At 38.7% G+C, this 18708-nt stretch overlaps 2 protein-coding genes across 3 annotated transcripts; one reads left to right on the top strand and one right to left on the bottom strand.

Moving 5' to 3' along the window:
* Positions 1-687: 687 nt before the first annotated feature.
* Positions 688-14981, bottom strand: vsig10 (V-set and immunoglobulin domain containing 10). 2 transcript variants are annotated; one of them, XM_005743057.1, is made up of 9 exons: positions 14649-14981; positions 14267-14572; positions 10634-10939; positions 7137-7388; positions 2847-3131; positions 2492-2608; positions 2311-2320; positions 964-1106; positions 688-877 (listed from the first exon to the last, which is right to left on the bottom strand). In XM_005743057.1, exons 1-9 carry the CDS (start codon positions 14698-14700, stop codon positions 783-785), a joined length of 1566 nt encoding a protein of 521 aa, XP_005743114.1. In that variant the 5' UTR covers positions 14701-14981; the 3' UTR covers positions 688-782. The 2 variants fall into 2 exon arrangements, with proteins under 2 accessions (XP_005743114.1, XP_005743115.1); XM_005743058.1 differs by having other exon boundaries at positions 2492-2605.
* A 1991-nt stretch (positions 14982-16972) lies between these two features.
* Positions 16973-18706, top strand: pebp1 (phosphatidylethanolamine binding protein 1). Its single transcript, XM_005743056.1, has 4 exons — positions 16973-17209; positions 17509-17618; positions 17841-17941; positions 18489-18706. Exons 1-4 carry the CDS (start codon positions 17075-17077, stop codon positions 18704-18706), a joined length of 564 nt encoding a protein of 187 aa, XP_005743113.1. The 5' UTR covers positions 16973-17074.
* Positions 18707-18708: the final 2 nt, after the last annotated feature.

Raw genomic sequence — 18708 nt, 5'->3', positions numbered from 1 at the left:
CCTTTAACAGCCTAATGCATTATTAAAGCCTGCAGACTGTTTGGATTTAAAGTGCCATTCAAATGATCCATCTGTCTCCTTTAAAAGAAACACAACAGCACTACATTTTTTATATGATTTTGATGGTTTTACACAGTGAATTATTTAGACTATTAATTATCCAGTAAAATCTTCCTTATAAAAACTGAGGTGACTTGAGAGACTCAATTCTACTTTTGCATTAAAAGGACACTAATAATAAATTCTAATATTGAATAATTTTGTTTAAATCAACAAATTTTTTGTCAAACCCTTTAGAGTTTTTAATTTCAGTTTTCCCTCTCACATAGATCTCGTGTAAATATTTTCAAGTGAGTGAGTCAAGTTTGTTTCACACGTAGCATGAATCCCAGATGAGTGACGAACTGACTCTGCTGCATTTAAAAAAAAAAAAAAAAAAAAAAAGTTCTGCAGCAGAGTCGCATTCTAGACCGAGATAGTCAAAGGTCACATATATTGGTCTGCATAGTGTACATAGTGAACACCTTTAAAAATACAAAACTCATAAAAACATGCAAAGAATATTTGTTCAAACACATTTACTGTATTACATTTATTTATTTTTACATACTGTATAAACAAATCAATCAAAATAAATTTACAAAAAATATAGAATCTTAAAAAAAAAATTAAAAAAAATAGAAAGGAAGGACAAAAAGGTTTCTGCCACCGATTCTGTTCACATTCTCTTCAGGAGTAAATTTACCTAAAACTAAACATTGCTCTAAAAAAATCCCCAATACCTAAAATTCTACAAGTTGCACTGGCTCTTCCGTCTGTACGGTATCCTCCTGCTGCTGTGGACTTGTGTCAGCAGTTTCTGCATCCTCGTGATCACCTGAATAAAAGAGGGACATTTTTGTATTACAAAATATTTTTACACTGAAATTAGAAAACTTATAAATTGCTGTGATGAAGTCCTACTTGATGGGATTCGATGTATCTGCACAAGTGTTGTGTGATGTCCGTTGGTTATTGGAGGCAGCCGGGGAACTGCATCTTGGAAGACTTGTTCGTCATCCGACTCCACCAGACTCAGAACGTCTCCACTGTCGTCATCCACTTGCCTGCAGAGGTGAGAATAGTATGACACGGGCGCACACGTGCAGCCAGATCTTTAAAACTGATCTTCGCCAAGTATTTGTTAGACAGTTTTGTTCAGTCCACATTCCAGAGATGGCTTTGACCAAAACCAAAGTCACCATTTTGGAATTTTTGGCCACTAAAAGTCCTTTGGAGAAATGTGTTTAATGTGAATGATCATCATAAAGACCACAAGCTAAAATTCTTCAGTTTAGCAAATTAAGTTTTATATGTGCTAGTCCTCCAACTAAACAACTGTGACAATTTAGCTGAAAAACTTGTTTTACGCAGTTCTGCCATGTAAGGTGAAGAGTTTTAAAGAAGCATTTTGTTTTTAAACAAGATTGAGGCGCCAGAAGCGGAGCACACTTTCAATCACAAAACTGGAGTTTGACCCCCTCTGTGCGAGCTAAAATGTGTGGGCAGACATCAGTGACAGCAAAAATCAGTTAGAAGCTCTATGAAATGGAGCAGCTGCAAGTAGAGGTTATTTGCAAAGCAGCTTGTAAAAGCAGCAGCAAGTGTGTGCAGGCTGAGCATGGTATCAAGATATCGTCTACTGCTCAGAGGTGGAATTACTCTTAAGGGTGCTGAAGATGTATAGATGGTAGGATTTACTTTTTGTCCTTTCTCTGAGATCCTTCCATATTTGTAAAAGCACAGATGCTCATAATTTTAGATTCCTTGTAATCCAACTTAAAAAGAAAATAATGGTAAGATTTTTAATAGATACATCTATGGTATCAACTTCAAAATCCTACATTGCCTCGTGCTCGAGTTATTACAATTACAAGATTGACCTCTGACCTTGACCTGAGAATGAGGTCACTGAGATTGGAACTTGTCTGAAACTTTTAGTAGATACACCTATGGTATGAACTCAATACTCCTATTTCGCGTCGTTCTCGAGTTATCACATTCATAAAGTTGGGTGTACAAATGACCTGCCCACCTTCCCATCAGGCAGTGTGACCACAACATCCCAACTGCCTTTTACAGGCGAGGGGTAAAAAGAACTCCTAGAAAATAATGGTACTACTTGATGATTGGCTTGCTTTTAAATGGAAAAAACAATGCATTTCAAATGCAACACAGATGTGCATAAAGTACTTTAACTCAATCTATATGGACTGTGCAACTAAAGTAAGCATTTAGTATATATGCCAAAAGCAAATATGAAATACTCACCCAAAGCCACCTATTGACACAAAAATACAAACACAAAGAATGGCATCAGTATTAGTAGATTTTCATGTTTAATACAGTTCCTATTAATTTAAAATGCAGATACAGCATGTGGATTGTTATTGATCAGAGGCTGACGCTATTATTGATGCAAAATTTATTTATGAAAAGAAAAAAAAATTACCCAGGCAAATCCGGTCTCTGCTGTTGTAGACAATTTTGGCTATGATGACAGCTGACCCCATAATCAGTGCTGCTATAAATATGCCGATGACTGCTCCTGTGTACGCGGAAGAGGCTGCTGAAACCAAAAAAGGCAACAGGAGAAGCTTATGAAGTACAAAAAAGGGTGGAGCAGCAGGTTTATCTGGATTCCAGAGGCGGAGTCAACACCTGTAGTGACTAGCATGCTGTTTACACTTCTGCATAATGTCTATTCGTTATCTCACGCAGACATTGGAAAAAAATGCAAAGACATGCAAATGATCTATTCTGTAAAACTACTAATGCCAAGATATTCCTCTTATTCAAAACTCAACTCTTCACAGTGAGCTCCACTTCCAGCTCGCGTAGTCCGAGCGGGTTCTCACTGTGGCAGAAATAGAAGCCTTCGTCCTCCTTAGTGACGTTTACTATGGTCAGCTTGAAGACCGGGCCTTCCAAAGACAGGATGTATTTTGATCCAGATTCAATGTAGTCCAGTTGCAATCCCTTTCTCCATGTGGTAATTGCAGGGGGCTTGGACGTGGTCTCAGTGCATGCGAGTGTTACGTTGCTTGCCTCCAGAGCAGAGACCATTGGTTCGCCTTCAGGGAAGGGAAGCTCTGACAGAGTGAGAGAGGAGGAAAAATAAAAATAAAAATCAGATACTTTATCATTTCAGTCAGATATTTTAAAAAAAAAGTCAAATGTATTTACATTTACAAAACTTGATTTATGTGGGATATAAAGCATATGAGGAATCTTACTTGAAAAGTATTTGCCCTACTCCCAAATTCCTACTTTTTGCACATTTGTCACACTTAAATGTTTCAGATCATCAAACAAGTTTTGATATTAGACAAAGATAACAACTGCACTTTACTTGGGTTAAATAATTTCCAAGCCGACCTGGCCTATGTGGAAAAAGTAATCGCTCCCCAAACCTAACTGTTTGTACCACCCTTGGATGCAAGAACTGTAACTGATTGCATTGCTGTGGAGGAATTCTAGCCCACTCTCCTTTCCACAATAGTTTTAATTGAGCCACATCGAGCACGAACGGCCTTTTTAAGGTCCTGCTAAAGCATCTCAATCTGATTCAAGTCTAAAAGCCTTCATTTTGCCTTTACTGAAGCATTCAGAGATGGACTTGCTGGTGTGTTTCAGATCATTTTCCTGCTGCATAATCACGAGTACGCTTGAACTTCAGTGTACGACCGAAGGCTGGACATTCTTCTTCACAATTTTCTGGTAGCAGAATTCATGCTTCCATTAATTACACCAAGTTGTCTAGCCACTGAAGCACCATCGCACTACCATCAATATGTTTGTCTGCAGGTACGATGTCCTTTATATGAATGCAAGATGTAATGGGACACAACCTTGCAGGAAGTTAAACTTTTGTCTCATCAGTCCACAGAATATTTCTTTCTCTTTCTTATTGTTGAATCATGAACACCTCTGCTGAACCTAAGTGAGGCGAGTAAGGCTTGTAGTTCTTTAGATGTTGTTCTGTGTTATTTTGTAACTTCCCGTTGAGTCATCAGTGTGTTCTTTGAGTAATTTTGGTATGCCAGCCACTCCTGGGAAAGGTTCACCACTCTTCCAAGTTTTCTCCATTTGCACTTAATAGCTGCAACTGTGGTTCACCGAACTCCCAAAGCCTTAGAAATAGCCCTTTAACCCTTTCCAGACTTTCAATAACTTTGTTTTTCATCTGTTCTTGAGTTTCTTTGGATCATGACATGATGTGTTGCTCTTTAAGATCTATGTCAGACAAGCTCTGTTTGGTGATTTAGGTTTGGCAGTAATGAGGAATGGTTGTGTAATGAAATTGAACTCAGCTTTCCCTCCAAAAAAAATGTGGTTAATCAAAGTTAATTTGTGATTTAACAACTTTTTCACAATAGCCAGGTAGTTTGGATAGCTTTTTAGCTTCATCCTTGAGTTATCACATTCACAAACTTGGGTGTCCACATCACCCAAGTTTTAAGGCCGAGGAGTGAAAGCTGCACTTTGTATTTACCTGGGTTTCTGATCTGAAACATGTAAGTGTGATAAATATGCAAAAAAAAGAAGAATAACAATCAAGAGGGGACAAATATTTCTGAGCAGAAAACGCCAAGTTGTGGCCAGGAAACATTTCAGCACAACATTAACACTGTAAATGAAAATGAAGACCAAAAACCAGGCCTGACCACACTTAAAAACAATTTCAGCTCTCTAATTAACCCTTACTTTCAAAACTAGCATTTTGTGGTTTACTGAGGTTTGAGCCAAGATCGATAAATAAACACTGGAAATAAGCCGTCTTCTTGCAGAAACCTTACATACACTGCACAGACATGAAAGCTGTTGATCTTCTCGTCTTCTTATCCAACTCTTACCAAGAGAGCAAAAGAGCTTATGATCATACTGATCATATGTTTTCAGTAAAAACAAAAATGCTGCTTTAAAAAAAAAAAAAAAAAAAAAAGATAAATTAACACAATATGTTTGGGTTTTTTTGGTCTGTTATTAAGACCAAACAGTCCCTTTCTATGAGTCATGCTGGCTGATGAGGACAAAAATACACCAAAATAGCTTGCTACATGGCTAAGCTCAGAAGTGGAATTTTATAGCTTCTTCTTCCCCTCTGGTGACAGTTTTGGTACTGCAATAATATCACTGTGTTGTTTTCATGCAAAAGCTGAAGGTTTGTTTGTATTTTGGATGAATTCCAACTTCAAAATAAATGTGTTTTCAGTATTTTGACACTTTTCCACACCTTTTCTTGTTTTTAAATTTTACTTTTTTACATTTTAAAAACACTAATATCCGCTATTTGATATATCAACCAATCACTCCAGCTCTAAACCTGACACTGTTCATACTTTTTCATGACCTCCAAACTGGTTGGACTATTGCTTTGTTTGTTCAGTAAATATCAATTGCAATTTGTAAATAAATAAGAATATTTTGGAATTTTACTCATTTTGTTTGACAAAATGTCATTTTTGTTCAGTGTTTCTGATTCACAGAAGAAGGCTGATCAGAGAACAGCAACTCACATCCTGTTGCATCAACTCATTGTTTGAATAAGGCATGTGATGATAACCTTTACACAACTGGGTGACTCACTAACTGCCCACATGCCCTGTGTTGTGTTCTCATGAGCACACGGCTAAGTGTTATTCTTGTCAGGGCTGGAAAGCTTAATCGAATAAATATTATGGTACTTCATATGAATATTAAAAACAATACCCAATAATTAGGATTAGTCCCAATCAAGTTACTTTTACATTTATGACGAGTATGACAATGTTAGCCATATTTCTGGAGTAATGCTAAACATAATTAGTTTTCCTGGGTTGTGACTCTCTCACATTGTGACCAGAAATTTTTGACCTGTTGGCTTCAAGGGAGGGCGCCATCATTCTCTAAGTCAAATAAGCATTGCTCACATAGTTCCTACTCCTGCAGCACATATTTTTCCTCACATACGTCACATGATATCTGATCATGCGGATGGTTTCAGTTTACTGTGACGTTTTTACAGAAACTCTGTCCCTGAAGGAAAAACTGTATGTTAGACAAAAGTGACATTGTGTGTGATATCTTCTAAGACTTTTTTCACACACTCTTATTTTGAAAATATTATTCAACTATAGGTAATGTTCCTGTTAAGAACCATGTAATTTTATAGGGCTGTACCATATAGCTGTTTCATCAGATTTAATTGGACTTTTAAATTGAAAGATCATCTGACAAAATACCCACAATGCACTTTGCATTTTACAATTTTAAAAAACTTGAGACAAAATAATCTGGGTGTAGACCTGCACCAATTTGTTTTTTGTTTTTAATTTGAGGAGTCTGTGGTGGCCAGTGCCATCCACTGGTGTGCTGGGGCAGCAGAGGGTGGTGTACACCAACAGACTCGCACTGATCTGGAAGGCTGGTGACGTTGTGGGTGTGGCGCTTCACTCTGTGGAGTCAGTGTGAGAAAGGAGGATGGTGTTCAAGTTATGGACGAATCCTATGACTAATCAGTGATTACAGACCGATGCCCGAATTATTTTCACTTGTCATCATGTAGTAAATGTTGCACGTGATATTGTTTAACTTTTATTTTGCTTTGAGTGTATATTTTTTAAATACTACAGTGTTTATTTATTTTTATTTGTACTTCATGCACTATTCTTTTTCATAGTTTGTTCTTCGTCCAAAGGGAGAGAGTATGTAATTGATTCTATTTGTTTGTTTGTTTGTTAGCATTATAGTGTCCACAGTTTTCAAGCTATCATGTTGAAATTTTGTTGATAGTAGATACCAGTAACAGCTTGAGCTGATTTGATTTTGGTGTAAATTGAGTCAAGGTCACACTTTTTGCGCTCTCTGAGTGGCCTTTTTTTTATTGTCACAAAGTAACTTCCTCGCTGAGAATAATAAACTATTGTGATTCTGAGTAATCAAATATACTACCTGCACAGAAGCTCAACCATGACATAAATGTGATGTCAGAACTACAAACAGTGATTGACAGCAGCGAGTGTCACTGTGGCTTCTTAAGTCAAAAGTACATTAAAGATTCAGCATTTGTACATCTCAGGATCGTTAAGAGGCTCATTTCCCTACAACAAGCTTACCGAGGGTAAACGAACACGACTTCTCTTTTTCTGGGCCGAGGTGCTGGGGCTGGGCTGTGCAGTTCACGGTCTGCCCGTCTGACAGCGTGGAGCGGCTCATCGTAACATTGAGGCTGTCCGCCACCTGGAATGGTCCCATGTTCCAACGTAGGTTTGGGGTGGGATAAACTTCTAACCAAGTGCAGGTGAACTGGACTAGAGAGATGTTCTGTGTCAGTGTCCATTTACACTCAGGGTGTCTGTCTGAGACATCTAATTAGGAGAAAAAGAAATAAAAATAAAAGCATCAGTAATGAGCAGTAGGAATGCACTCCTGTATGTTCAGGAAAGGATATTCAGATCATTTCAGTTCCATTTTATTTATGTGGAGCCAAATCACAATAACAGTCACCTCAAGCTGCTTAAAGCAAAACTCAAATTAAGAGCAAATTTTAATTGAGATTTTTCTGTTAGACCTTTAAGTGTTTTTTAATGTTTTATTTACTAAAAATATTTTGTTACATATAACAATATTACATTCATCGCTTAAGAATTCCCTCGCATTGGGTTTGCCTTGTTTTCCTTAACAAAAGCTGCACTTGAGCTTCATGAGCACCACAAGTTGCTTCCAACTTGTGGAATGTGTTAACCCACATTATCAAAGTCCAAAGACATTCAAAGATGTCGGGAATGTTATGCCAGGAATGCTTGGCTTAATCAGGCCTCAAGATCCCCCATAAAGGGTTAATCACAGGTCACTGCGTGGTACGTCTATGCCAGTTAGTGTTCTTTGATCTTCAAATCGTTTTTGAAAAGCTTTGAGGTGTTAGCACAGTGTTAGCTTGTATCTGATCTGAAAAGCTGCTTTAGAGACTACAAGCTATCAGGTTCTGCACTTCTATCATTCAGTTAACACATTTTTATGTATCGATCATTCGATCATGGGCTCACTTTTGGTCTGTCTGATCCTGTTATGAATTCTGTAAAGTGTTTAGAGTGCCATTGCACATTCAATCTATCCATGATTTTGTACTAAGAGAGCTTAACTTTTCTTAGAATAACAATTTCACTTTTGATACTTCACTCTTATGTCTGGGGTTGATCTAGGGTCAACCGAAACAACAGACAGTGTGCGAGATAGGGAATAGAGAGAGTAGGCAGGGTGGAGTGGGTAAAAACGAGTGTCGGGAGGGGGGGAATCTGATAGAAGGAGTGAAAGGGAAGATTTACAAGATAATAGTAAGACCCGATGAGATGTATGGTATTGGAGATAGTGGCTCTAACAAAAAGACTGGACGTCGAGCTGGAGTTGGCAGAGTTGTTGAGAGTGACCAGGAGGAACAGGATTAGAAAGGAGTACATCAGACAGCCCAGGTTGAGCAGTTTGGAGACAGCATTAGAGAGGCAAGGCTGAGACAGTTTAGATATCTGCCAAAGAATGAGAACAGATATACTGGATAAAGGATGTTTAAGATGGAGTTGCCAGACAGGAGGATAAGAGGAAGAAAACAGAGGAGATTCTTGCAAGTAGTGAAGGAGGACATGCAGAGGGTTGGTGTGACAGAGGAGAATGATAGAGATGGGATAAGATTGGAAGTAGATGCCTAAAGGGAGCAGCTGAATAAAGAAGAAACCCATCTCTGATGCCATATTTTCCACTAATTACTAAATGTTCTGGTGAAACTTAAAGCATCTGAGTGGCCGGTCCTCCCTGAGCCTGCTTCTGCTGGAGGTTTCTTCCTGTCACAAGGGAGTTTTTCCTTCCCACTGTGACCAAAGTGCTTGCTCATAGGTGGTCACATGATTGTTGGGGGTGTCTCTGTATTTTTGTAGGGACATTACCTTACAATATAAAGCACCTTGAGGCAACTTTTGTTGTTATTTGACACTATATAATGAATTGAACTGAAACTTCAGTTGTTTCATTCAGTATTAATTATAAGTAGGAAGAAGAGAGAAAGCTGTTTGAGTTTAGTTATCCTGTGTAACCTTGATATAAAGCAGAGTAAGTAATCATTTATTATGATTTCATTAATGAAAATTTCTTCTTTCAAACACGGCATCGAAACCTGTAAACATTTGCATACTGTTGAGAAAAGACTGAAATAATTTGCTTAAATGGATGTATATTAGTTAACCTCTGTCTGTGCTGTCAACACATTTACATAACAATTGTGCTCAAACAAATTTTAAGAAAACACTGGAACTGTAAAACAAAGTGTTACCTGACATATAAAACAAGCCTATTATTTCCAAACATTCAGTAAAAATGGATTTGATTTTTCCGTGTTGAAAAGCGAGCTACAGGAAGTCAGCGAAAACAGGGAACAAGCTGCGTGCAAACATTTCAGGAAGTCAATTCAATGTATTGTTATCGCAGTGACTCAATAAACCGCCACAGCCTCCTTACCCTGCACATAATATAGTATTTTTTTTCCTCGTAACAGAAGCCACATAGATAAAATCATTCCACAGTTACGCCACGATTAATCATGACATTCACAGTGTTTGAGTGTAATATTTTCAGTGAGGCCTGGGCAGCATGTTTTGACCTTTCCTGGCATTCATTTTCCCTCATCTCAGCTGCTGGTGGGTACTGACTCAGCTTTTTTTCAGCCCATCAAAACATCTCTCAGTATGCATTTTTTGTTCTCGCCACAGCCTTGCTTGCCCTCTATCATATTCTGTCTTGTAGTACAGCAAGAGGTTAAGAGGGAAAAAGTAGTCCCCACGCCACTCTGAACTGGACTGGATTATCTTTTATGCTTAGCTAGCAGTTTTACTAATAAAACTGTGAATAACTAAATATTTTATTCAGCTTTTCTGTCCAGGAATGTCTCCGTGCAAACATTTCAACATGTCTACAGTTTTGTAGCTTACTGACTAACATTCATTATAAACCTAAAACACTGTGCTAAGTTTCTTTTTGTGGATTTGACCTCAAGTTGTACTTGAAGAGCCATTTAGGTTTTTTTTTTATTCCCACTGAGTGAATTATAAACAAAAATGTATCTAAAACACATATTAAAAATGTAAAATATGAAATGTTTTCTGCTTTTAAGCAATATAACCCATTAATGTATAAATAAAAAATAATAAAAAAAAATAAAAAAAAACAGGTTTTGGTGAAGCTTACAGCACCCAGGAGTGTTTCAGCTCCACTCTCTGGCTAAATTGTCACATGCAATCTTCAAGATTTTCCTTTTGTTTCCTCTGCTAAATAATGACACCACTTTATAGGTAGGCATGCTAAAGTGAAGGATGTGTTTTTTAAATGAAAGGGCAGAATGCATAAACAGTGGGTGTGTTTATATGAAAATTATCACATTAATATCAGCACTAAAACTCAGGCCTGCATGTCAACAAACTTAAAGTTCTACAGTATTCAGCCCTGCTGCAGTCTTTGCCATTAAACCAAAGCTCAGTCTTTGATTCAAACATACATAAACATACATAAAATCCCACTTTACACTGTCAAGCTTACAGTCACAGCAGATTATCCTGTTTGTGATACTTACAGTACACTAGCAGCTCCTTGCGACTGATTACTGTCACATTTGAAACAGGGTTGTGGGCCCTGCAGCTGTAAACTCCTTGAGCGCTGGGCTGAATGTTTTGTATGGTGAATTCCAGGGACGATCCAGAGCCTGAAACCAGCGAGTCGTTGCTTGACGAGTCACCGCTGAAGGCCCAGGTCAGGTGCTGAGACGGGTAGGAGGAGCCGGAGCACCTTAAAGTAACGGATGAACCCCGATCTGTGTAAAGGGTCCCATTGGACAGTGCAGTGGCAGGACTGATGGATGTAGACACATTTTCTGGTCCACCTGAGAGAAATGCATACAGTGCATTAAAACTTAGTATAACCTCACTCAGAGTAACTTCTAAATTTATGAGATCAGTAAATACTGTAAGCAACTTTAAAGATATGTTTGTAGAGAAAAATATAACAAGTGTCATTATGAACCAATAAAAGCAGGAAAAACACATTCAGTGGATCTGTCTGTCTTATTATACAGTGTGTTCTGAGGTTGTCTTTGGCATATAAAACAAAAATACTCAAGCTAATTTCAGATTTTGATCCGAGCCATTCTGCAGCACATTTACTTTGATGTTTCAGTTTAATGTCCCGCTGTAGAAAGGTGCAGACACCTTGAAATTATCCTGCAAGATTCCTTGATAAACACATTTTGCCCGCCAAAACTATTCAGGAGAGAAGCAGCAAAAACAACAACCAATCACACTTCACCTTTTGGATGATGTTTTCATGCTGGTGGCCAAGACACACAAAGTGGATGTTATTTCTGAATAATTGAGCTTCACTTTGTTCACAAAACATTTTCCCGGCAGAAGAGTGGAGTGTCAAGGTTCTCTTTAGCAAACTTGTCCTGCAGTGGTTTCATTTGGTATTAGAAAGAAAACCTACCCTTATTTTCAATTTTAGCCTAGAGATTTTAGGTTTGCAATCAATTATGAAAACCAGAAAATCAAGATAAAACAATGACTGTTACAGTCTGTTTCACAGAGAATCTCTTGTACTTTGTGTTACACCTCCACCACACCCTTTGTCTTTAACATTTGTACACACCCATTCCTTAAAGTCCAAACTTACTCCTCATAAGGCTGTGAAAGGAGTGTTTTCTCAGACAGATATGGAAAACCAAACAACTCAACAAGTAATCATATTAAATAAACTACATTTGCCAAACTCAGCATGATGACGATTCTCTTCCATAATCAAGTAGCCTGATGTCCAACCATGATTCTATCTAGTAAGCTTCAGAGCACAGATGTTAACTGGCTCCCATTACTACTTAACACTTCAGCTGTTACTCTCTTTTCTGAATGATGTCGCACTCTTGAAATTTCTAATATATCGACGCGTGATCACAGAACCATCAAATGTTTTGTTGCCAATAGCCAACAGTGTCAAAAGAAACCTGAGAAAAACTAATTGCTAATTAACTGCGAAACAAACGCTGACCTGCCAGAAACCAATCATCCACCACTGCTGTCCATAACAGCAACCAGTGTTGGTCAAGTTACTTGAAAAAAGTAATCAGTAACTAATTACTGATTACTTCCCGAAAAAGTAATCCTGTTACTTTACTGATTACTTATTTTCAGAAGTAATTAGTTACTTACTTTTTAAAACATGATTTATCCCCTAAATAGGTAATAAAGCGATAGATCTTTCAGCCCAATTCTACTTTTTCTGCATAATCCATCATATAAAATGTAATCAAATGAAAAAGTATCTTTTTAAAACTTTTATTAGTTTTAATCTTTTAACTTCTGTGTTTTACGTGGATCTATTTGAAAGGTGAGTGTAAACACAAAAAAAACTATTTTATTTTATATGCTGGAATATGCAGAAAATAGGTTTGAATGTTAAACAAATTTCTTCCAGTCAGAGAATGTTGCATATAATTTAATATTTGCCTCATGCGTGAAGTTAAAAGATTAAAGCTAATAAAACTAGTTTCAAAAAGAGACTTTTTCCATTTGATTACATTTTATATGATGGATTATGCAGAAAAAATAGAATTGGGCTGAAAGATCTATCGCTTTATTACCTACTCAGGTTGTAAATCATTTTTTTAAAAAGTAACTAAGTAACTAATTACTTTTGAAAATACTTTTTGGGGAAGTAATCAGTAATTAGTTACTGATTGCTTTTTTTCAAGTAACTTGACCAACACTGGTCATGAGAGACACTCTCGCAAAAAAAAAAAAAAAAAGAAAATCACGGTTTTAGTAACGGAGTAACGCAGCGTGCTTACGGGAAAGTAACAGTAATCTAATTACCTTTTTTGTAATAGTAATCCCTTACTTTACTCGTTACTCAAAAATGTAATCAGATTATAGTAACGCATTACTTGTAACTGCCCATCTCTGACTGCAACCTACATATACCCAGAAGTACAAGGTATTCAGTGTATTCAGGACCAAGAAATATCTCAAGACAGATTTTTGAGCTTTTTGTGGACCAATGAGATGGTGTGTGACTCTTGATGGACTAGATGAGCGAGCCACAGCTGGACCAGTAACAGCTCCACTTTGAATCAGGCACCAGGAACCTGCAGGTAGGGTACTGGTGTGGGCTGATGTTTTAAAGGTGAGCTAGTTGGATCTTTTTTTTTTTTTTTGGATGAAAATGGACTTGAAATGAGCACCCACGCCTACTGAAAGTTTTCAGAATCTTTCTTCAAGCAGCGATAGAGGAAAAAGTCTGCATTTTTCAAGAATGTCGTGGGCGACCATGGCTCAGGGGGGTTGGGAAGCGTATCTGTAACCGGAAGGTCGCCGGTTCGATCCTCGGGCTCTCTGTCCTGGTCGTTGTGTCCTTGGGCAAGACACTTTACCCTACCGCCTACTGGTGTTGGCCAGAGGGGCCGATGGCGCAATATGGCAGCCTCGCTTCTGTCAGTCTGCCCCAGGGCAGCTGTGGCTACAACTGTAGCTGCCTCCACCAGTGTGTGAATGCGAGAGTGAATGAATAGTGGCATTGTAAAGCGCTTTGGGTGCCTTGAAAAGCGCTATATAAATCCAATCCATTATTATTATTATTATTATTATTATTAAGAAGACTGATCAGGTATTGCAGTACTCCACTGAGTGGTTAGCTGATAAAGACCTTAAAGATCAAAGAACGATGACCATAGCCGCCTTCTCAAAGTGTAGCTATAAGCGCTTTACAAATAGACCCATCCATCTTCTTAACCTCAAATTCAGGGTCACAGGGCCGTGGGAAACAGTCTCATTTGTCACTGTCCATAAGGCCAGGTACACCCCTGACACGTCAGCAGTACATGACAGGGCAAACACATGAAGACACACTTACATTCATGTTCACTTACATTCACACCTATGGCTAATTTAGACACACTAAGTAAACAGTATGTATGTCTTTGGACTGTGGAAGGAAGCTAGAATATTCTGAGAGAAGCATGCAGCAAAGTGAAGGCCTGGCAAACTCCACATAGCACATTTAGACCCATCTACAAAAGTCAGCCGCTGTCGAGAACTGGCCCACATGTTATGTAGATGAACCAGTTTGCATTTGCTAGAAATGTTCCAAGAATTCAGGCAAGCAACACCTACATTACCTCACCGTGAAGAGCTCATTGTTCAAAATGTGCGCATACACTTACTTGTTACTTGAAGCAGCACACGTGCCAGGAATGAGCGGTTGTCAGATAGTGTGGAGTTGCACAGGTAAATCCCCTCATCTCCAAGCATCGTCGCGCTGATGTTCAAACTCCCATCAGGGTTCACGATGAGGCGCCGAGTGGGATCTCCGCCTGTAACGATTTCCCGTCCATTTTTGGTCCATGTCGTTACCACGGGTGTTACTTTACCTGCTGAGTAACACGGAAGTACAACGATGTCACCCGGTGAAGCTGACAGGGCCGTTTCGCTTGAGACATTACCCGAAACTTCCGCTGTAACGAGATCAGCTGAAAGGAAAAGAAAAAAAAGATTGAAGCGGGGTTTTTACACTCACCTGTGTTTTCCGAGTCGATCCGAACTCACCTGTTGCAGAAATATACAACTGCAGAAGCGCTAACGTTGCTACTACCTTCATGATAACTTTCCTACATTGCCTTCAGAAATGAGTGAACAGTTGCGACTTCTAGGTCAAACCTGTCTGACTAGTCCACCTGCGGGAGCACCTCGGTGATACGCAGCAACACACCGGGCACCGGTCTGCCCATTACACACCACAGCACACGGAACCCAGTGTCGGCAGATGGCAGCGGTCTGACATGATCCGACTTCTGTCCTTCTCTTAGGCTTCACCAAGAATTGGTAGAGGTGCTCTGTTTACATGAGCATGCCAAGCCGGAAACTTTACCAGGACAGAAACCACACCCTGACCTCACCTTCTTAAAGGTGCAGTAACACCACAGCCATTTGTTTTACTTTTCTTTTTTCTTATCGCAGGTAATAAATTAGCTCATTTTCTTGCCTTTTTTTAAAGGTAGTAAAAGAGATTGTAGTCAGAAAAGATGGATGTCAGGCTGTTATTGTAACAAACGGACATTATAAATAGGGCTAAGATAATACTAAAAACATAGATATCACTGATAGATATCATAGATATCAGTTGTCAACCGTTTATTTGGTTACAATTCTGTATTTTTAGGAAACAATGTATCTATTTCTACTTCTTTCTCTTAAAAATTCAGTTTTCAGTTGTTTTTATAATCTTATTAGGTAATTACTATTTTAAAAATACATCTGTTTTCATGAAATGTTTTTTATAAGCCAAGCCTTTGCATTTATGATGGCCTTTGGTTTCATTTCCATTCAGTTCCCCAAGTAACTCCACGAGCAACCAAAATGATGCCTCAAACTCCACAAATACACAACAAAGTATGCTTCTCTCTGCATGAATCATCTGAAGGGGGCGAGCTGCCAATGTTGTGCCTTTTTCCAATATTAATAATATTAATAATATAGGGCAGAGTTCATTCTCCTAATGACTTTATGGATAAGCAAAATTTGTTGGATTTGTGAAAACACTACACAGCCTTATTGTATATTGTAACTACTTTATGTGATTACAGTCCCAGATTTTTTATTCTAGGCAGATTGTGGTTCTCAGTAGGACTACTATCTGGTGCAGCTGTAATGTCACACAGACTAAAATAACAACCTAATTACAATCATGAGCTTGCATAAGGATACTAAAAAAAGTTTGGCCTGCAGGAATAGGAGTATTGCCTGTGAAGAAAGGGAGAGAGAGCTTTCACGGGAGTCTTACACCTCACAAATCAACACAGCCTAAGCTACAACCATACTCTAACCTAATTTAAAATTGTCTGGAGTCAGAAGGCTAAGCATTTAACATATGCTTACTCATTGTTTCAGTGTGTTTCATTTTCATTTTTTTCTTTTCATTTATTAAACTCATTTAATCTGAAATGCACTTTCCTACCCTTTACAAATACTAGGACTGGACTGTCAGACTGTGGTTAAAGTCAATGCATGCTCTGTTTTTTTTGTCATTTTCTGCAGGCTGCTAAAATTTTAAGGAGGGCTGACTGTAGGATGTGCTTATTCCTGATAAGACAAAAAAAACCAAAACCCCCCCACACAACAACAACAACAACAACAACAACAACATACCAAAAACAAAACATACCCTCCTACCACTACCCATAACTTTAATAATAATAATAATAATAATAATAATAATAATAATAATAATAATAATAATTTCTTTCTTTTGCTCAAGTGTCTTGAGAAAACGTTAACGCCCATTGTTTAAAACAGTGTATAATGTCAACGTTTTAAAGATGGAAAAGTCTGGAAACATTAAGTTTGTTAATGGAGCACGTAAGGTGGAGAAGGGAGGAGCTCAGGACGGGTGATGTGATTGACGGAAACTTTAGCAAATCACAATCCACAAAAGAGTAACGGGGACTGCGCCCTCTGGCGGCGTTTCCTGTAGGTTTTTGTTTGTGCCCTTCAAATTGGAATCGGATTACTGAGAAAACCATGATTCATCATGAAGAGCCAAATATAGAAAATAATAATAATATGTTAATTCACGCCTCAAATAAGGGCCATATGCTGGAGAAATGCCGGCATTGAGCACCATATCTTTATCAATAGTAGGCCTATGTGCAAATGGGCAACATTTTTCATAATATTAAAGTACCAATACCAGGAGCTAATAGAAAAGGATGATTGACAAAAGAGTACAGTAATTATAGTAATTATAGTTTTTGAAATTTGTGTTTGTTAAGGGTTATTTCAAATTTTTAAAAACGGAATATTTTTCTTTTTGAACTGTTTAAGTGTTTGTTTGTTTTTATTCTAACTCTTAAACACGCGGAGTCGTTCCATGTCGCACATCTTCTGCTGGTCCATGAATGCAGCACCGTTGGCAGTTCTCGTACATCTGCAAGTAGCGTTTCAGTTTGAATCGTCTGCAAAGCAAACGCCTCAAAATGCCTGTAGATTTGAGCCAGTGGACCGGGTCTCTTGCTCTGCAGGAGGTCGAGGAAAAGCCTGCAAAGCCCCTGACTATAAAATACGGATCTGTGGAAATAGATGAGCTGGGAAAAGTGCTTACTCCAACACAGGTTTGTCAGCTAACCACTGTCTGTTAGCAAGTGTAGCTACTAGCGTCGCTTCTTGGTGATGCGTTTAAATGCTGTTTAAAGTACTGTACTGCATTTCTCTAAACTAACAGTGCATTATAAATGATTACATGGGATTGGTAAGATTAGTAAGTATTGTAACCGTCTACCACAAATTAATTGGGTTACATAATGCTCCCTGGTAGTATGCCCTTAGTCGATGGCTTTTAGCGCCCCCAAACGGCCTCAAACTCCGGCATAAAAGTGAAAGTTGACGCACTTTTGTCCGCGTGTTGCTGCAGGTGCAGAATCGACCCACCTGCATCGAATGGGAAGGATGTGACTCCAGTAAACTGTACACTTTGGCCTTGACCGACCCTGACGCTCCCAGCAGGAAGAACCCCAAATTCAGGTGAAAGGAGCATGTTAATGGAGCACAGACAGGACCTACTGGGAGGCCACTGAAGTGGGCCTAGGCTTTTCATTTGTGCCGCTTACATTTGACTCTTGATCATGTTCAAAAACACAGTTTCATAGCTACATTTTTTTTTGCACGAGGGTAATGACAGCTCGAACAGTTTCTGTACAGTTCAGATTTTCAATATCAAACTGATTATCTTTTCTTTCACTAAAGGGAGTGGCACCACTTTCTGGTAGTCAACATGAAAGGAAACGATGTGTCCTCTGGCTGCGTCAAGTCTGACTATGTGGGCTCTGGTCCTCCTAATGGCACAGGTAAGAATGAATGAATGAATGAAGTTTTACTCTGATGAACCTTTGGACAGTGCTGGGAGAATCAAAGTTTCCCAGGTGGCAACTGCCACAAACGTCCATTAATATTCAATCTGACTCGCTCTTAAATTTTAGCAGAAGGCTCATTGCTGTGGTGCATGTGTGAAATTAGATTTCAAAACACCAATGATGCCCTGATGCACATGCACTGTGATAACAGAAATGACACAAATGGAAATTATTAAATAAGTAAACGGAACACATGAACAAGTGGAGTCTATAGGTAATTTGTAGAGCTCGTCTTGTATAAGCAAAATGTGTTTGGCACAATTTTGCATACAGATCACAATTCTTACTGGTAAAAGCTGCCAGGCAGGAGAGGGCACAAAGTTAATGTTCTCTTGTGTGAAATGTGGGGAAAAGGTTTAGACATGCAATTTTCTTTTCATGGTATCTGCTGCTCACGCTCTTTGGAGTTTAAAATAAACTAATTTTTTCTTTCTTAGTGTGTAATTCAATGTTTAAAATCCTGTGTGCTTGTCCGACTCAGGTCTCCATAGGTATGTGTGGCTGGTGTATGAGCAGTCAGGCACCCTGTCCTGCAGCGAGCCTGACCTCACCAACCGCTGCGGAGACAACCGCGGCAAATTCAAGATCCAGAGCTTCAGGGAGAAATACAGCCTGGGAGCACCAGTGGCAGGAACTTGCTACCAGGCTGAGTGGGATGACTATGTCCCTAAACTGTACGAGCAGCTGTCTGGAAAATAAAA

This window comes from Pundamilia nyererei, unplaced genomic scaffold, assembly GCF_000239375.1.
Source record: "Pundamilia nyererei isolate P.nyererei 1_Seehausen unplaced genomic scaffold, PunNye1.0 scaffold00127, whole genome shotgun sequence".
Taxonomy (NCBI): domain Eukaryota; kingdom Metazoa; phylum Chordata; class Actinopteri; order Cichliformes; family Cichlidae; genus Pundamilia; species Pundamilia nyererei.
The sequence above is the reverse complement of the archived record's forward strand: the minus strand, read 5'-3'. Positions and strand labels throughout refer to the sequence as shown.